This window comes from Borostomias antarcticus (assembly GCF_949987555.1).
Source record: "Borostomias antarcticus genome assembly, chromosome: 8".
Taxonomy (NCBI): Eukaryota; Metazoa; Chordata; class Actinopteri; order Stomiiformes; family Stomiidae; genus Borostomias; species Borostomias antarcticus.
This window is the reverse complement of record NC_140241.1, coordinates 1,120,828-1,125,089: the sequence shown is the minus strand read 5'-3', so window position 1 is coordinate 1,125,089 and position 4,262 is coordinate 1,120,828. Positions and strand designations below refer to the sequence as shown.

The following is a 4,262-nucleotide window of genomic DNA, read 5'->3' as shown; positions in this document are numbered from 1 at the left end:
AAGTGACATCTGCGCTGCAACAAAATAGGAACTTGACAGCCTGTACGTTCTGACATGGCAGATTGTCTTCATGAATATGCAGATGTTCCGTTTGCTGGCCACACCCTCTTTACAGCCTACCTTTCAAAATAGTGCAATTCTGTTATTATTACTAATTCAGCATAACCTCTCCTCAGTACTGCATCAAATCTCCATCCCCTGCTGTCTCTCGCTCATACCAACAATGGAAACCATTTTGGTTCTATTCACCCGTACCAGTGGAGGCCATCTTGGCTGTAGGGTTCAGGAGTAGTTTGAGATGAATGTCTGGAGTGGCGTTGGGGACCACAGGCACGCTGCTTATGGTCCTCACTCTGGGGTTCTGTATTCGTGCATCGCTGGCACAAAGTTTTACAAGAACATGAGAACAGAGAAGTGGGCCTACGAACAGGAGCTGGACTACCAGCTGCACTGAAGCAAACATCAACGGCTACTGGCAAAAGACAAAGGCAACAGACAGAATTGTCACGTTTTAGCGAATGTAGGCTGTTTACCCCGCAACACTCCATTAACACTTCCACCGACTTTGAGGTAAACTTTGCGATCCTGGAAAAAAACACACCATTAGGTGGCGCGACCGTTCCAACACGCCTGTTGCCTTGGCCTCCGACCACAGCGCCAGAGGTTTTGCATGACCATATGTGGACCCCTGGGGTTTTCCTAACCACATAAAGTTGACTAGGAAAACAGGGCTAGCCCTAGCAGAAGCGCCGACAGCCGATCCTCCCAGAGTCCACTGCAGTGGACGCTGGTGATTTGAGAGCAGTGCTGGGAAGCCGCTGGACCAGATAGACCTTCCAGTGTATAATGAAGCTGAAAAAGGAAAACATTCACATTCCGGCAGGGCTGGGGCGCGGGGGAGGGGAGCGCGGGGATTCTGCTGACCTCCTCGTTTCTGGTCAGGGTCCTCCTCGGTTGGAGTGGGGCTCCGCATACTGACAACCTGCTTACAAGACTAGACCCCCTGAACTTAAAACCCCCCTAGACCCCCTGAACTTAAAACCCCCTTCACAAAGCACGACTACTTCTATGAGCGTAGTCAACCCAAGAGACTTCCCCTCAGACAAGCTCGAGTTACATCTTTGCGAGGTGCGTTTCTAAGGGCACAGCAGCCACCCGTAGAAACGTGAGTCCTTGCTACATAACAGCATCAGTAACATAACGTTGACGTAGGAGGGATAAAAACAGATTTTCAAATTTTGTGGCTTTGCATGTTTTCTTTCTTTTTTTTCCCCTGTGACCTCACTACATTCGAGACCAATCATTGGCCGCAGAGGTCACGTGATCACATCATGCTCTTCCTGTGTTCGGTCTGCTTGGCCCCGCGCGGCGGCGTGGAGGGCGTCGGGGAGGCGGTACCGTTGGCCACGCTCGTGGGCGAGTCCAGCTGGCGGTAGAGCGCCCTCAGCTCCTTCACCTCCTCCAGGACGTCCCTGGCCTGCCCCCACGCCGACGCCGCCTCCCTCAGGAGCCGCTCCGCCTCCGCCCGCGCCGCGCCCTCCGACGCGCCCTTGGAGGCGCTCTGCGAGTCCTTCCCCCTCGCCCTCTTTCCCCGCCCAGGAGACTCCTCCTCCTCGCCCGGCGCCCGCTGCACCTCGCTCAGCAGCGCCTGAGTTCTCTCCAGCTTCTGGGAGATGAGGTCCTGGAGTCGGCAGATGGGCGCCAGGCCGCCAACGGGCGCCGAGACCGGGGCGTGGGGGAGCCCGGGTTTCCGTGGCTTGGCGCCGCCGCCACCGCCGCGCGTCTCCGGGGCCGACAGGATCTCGTCCATGGAGGCGCAGCGGCTCTTCTCCGCCGCCGTGAGCCGCCCGGCCGCCGGGGGGGTCTGCTGGGCGCCTCGCCGCTCCCCCGCCGGCCCTTTCTCGTCCCACGCCACGCCCGTCTCACGGGGCAGGCTCTGGGACTTCCCAGAAACCTCTGCGGTCGTGGCGGAGAGGGCGCCGTCCGTTTTAGACCTGGGACAGTCGGGCGTGTGGTGGGGCTTGGACTGGTCCGGGTCGACGCGGAAGGACTGGTCACAGGCCCGGGGGTCCGGCGAGGAGCTGTCCTCCTCCTGGATCAGGTCAAGGGTCAACATGCCGTCCGACGAGGACATGGACGCCTGGATCAGAGCGACAAAGACGGCTGTTAGCGAAAGCCGGAGTGGGACATATAAAGACATGACTGAAAACAAAGACATGTCAACTCCTAGACCTTCACACATTGTAACGTCTCGTATGAGCCCTACAGTAGTGAACGTGACTGTCTGGAGGTGTGTCCGGCGGGTGGGAGACCTACCACGGCCAGGAGATGACCCCTGGTGGGCAGGCGCCGTGTGTGGGGGATCTTGGCCCGGTCCCGGGTGAGGTGGGACAGGTGGTTGCTGTCCTCAACCGTGACCTTGAAGACAGAGTTGAGGGCGCGAGGTTAGAAATGCATCAGGGCTGTGTATTTGATTGTGTGGGCTGTGTATTTGATTGTGTGGGCTGTGTATTTGATTGTGTGTGCATGTCGGCATGGGTAGGATAGTTTACCGGTCAGATAATTGACCTTACTGATTCTCTGCAAACATCTGATGCTTCATTGAGGCAGACAAGCGTTGACGTATTGCACGACCTTTAGGGGCTAGCACCTACATTTTTATTTAAAGTTTGAACCATATAATGGCCATCTCTGTCTCTGAGGTCATCCGGGTGGGGCTAAGCACGTGGGACGCCCAGCGTCTGGTCAGATAACAGAACGCTGTTCTATTGTGTTAGTCGTCCCTCGATGAGCCCGTCGCTGAGGAGAGAAACTCCATCCTGGTTTAGAAAGCCTCGTCTCTGAGGTCTGCTGGTCTCTCTCTCTCTCTCTCTCTCTCTCTCTCTCGCTCTCTCTCCCCTCTCTCTCTCTCTCCCTCTCTCTCTCTCTCTCTCTCTCTCTCTCTCTCTCTCTCTCCCTCTCTCTCTCTCTCCCTCTCTCTCTCTCTCTCTCTCTCTCTCTCTCTCCCTCTCCCTCTCTCTCGCTCTCTCTCCCTCTCTCTCTCCCTCTCTCTCTCTCTCTCTCTCTCTCTCCCTCTCTCTCTCCCTCTCTCTCTCTCCCTCTCTCTCTCTCCCTCTCTCTCCCTCTCTCTCCCTCTCTCTCTCTCTCTATCTCTCTCTCTCTCTCGCTCTCTCTCTCCCTCTCTCTCTTTCTCTCTCTCTCCCTCTATCTCTCTCTCCCTCTCTCTTTCTCTCTCCCTTCCTCTCTCTCTCTCTCTATCTGTGTCAGCGGTTCAGGACGATCCGTCCTCTCGTTTGTGGTTGAAGAGGCTAAACCGTTTGCTCTGAGAGGAAGAAGTGAACAGGAAGTTCTGTGCTGAGGTGAACAGTCTCACCAGTCGGATGGGAGGCACATCAACCACACTCATTATGGTGGGAGCATATGCTATGAGTGTGTGTGTGTGTGTGTGTGTGTGTGTGTGTGTGTGTGTGTGGTTGCCACAGCGCTTCTGCAGCACATCCATAATCTGACCACAAATTATCAGATGTGTGTGTTCTCATGTGCTGACATCAGTATGGTGGACATGAGATTATAGTCTGCTATAGAGATATTCCATATGAGTCTTACATGAGATTATAGTCAGTGTTATAGAGATATTCCATATGAGTGTTATAGAGATTAGAGTCAGTGTTATAGAGATTAGAGTCAGTGTTATAGAGATTAGAGTCAGTGTTATAGAGATTAGAGTCAGTGTTATAGAGATTAGAGTCAGTGTTATAGAGATTAGAGTCAGTGTTATAGAGATTAGAGTCAGTGTAGAGTCCTGTCCTAGTAGATTAGAGTCAGTGTAGAGTCCTGTCCTAGTAGATTAGAGTCAGTGTAGAGTCCTGTTCTAGTAGATTAGAGTCAGTGTAGAGTCCTGTCCTAGTAGATTAGAGTCAGTGTAGAGTCCTGTTCTAGTAGAGAGAGGGAGAGGGAGGCTGAATGATCAGAGTTGCGTCCGCTGCCCCGGAGAGAGTCACACCTGGGCCTCCCGCACGGTCTGCTACACAGGTCATTAATACTGTGTGCGTGTGTGTGTGTGTGTGTATGTGCGTGTGCGTGCGCGTGCACGCGCGTGCGTGTGTGTGTGTGTGCGCGTGCCCAGGATGCAGATGGCACGTTGAGCTAGCTTGAAAAACAGTAAAAGCCCTCGACAGAAAATCTGTTTAAAGAAGCGAGAGGGAGTGTGTGTGTGCGTGCGAGTGTGTGTGTGCGTGTGAGTGTGTGTGCGTGCGTGCGAG

The 4,262-nt window shown here is 54.3% G+C and overlaps 1 protein-coding gene across 1 annotated transcript in view; it reads right to left on the bottom strand.

The window, feature by feature from the left end:
• Positions 1-1,324: 1,324 nt before the first annotated feature.
• Positions 1,325-4,262, bottom strand: part of plekho1b (pleckstrin homology domain containing, family O member 1b) — a gene marked incomplete at both ends in the record, with an annotated part of 27,582 nt that continues 24,644 nt past the window's right edge. Inside the window, 2 exons of the mRNA XM_084441980.1 lie at positions 1,325-2,140; positions 2,317-2,418. Of these exons, the coding sequence (XP_084298106.1) occupies positions 1,325-2,140; positions 2,317-2,418 (918 nt within the window). The remainder of the gene's footprint in view (positions 2,141-2,316; positions 2,419-4,262) is intronic.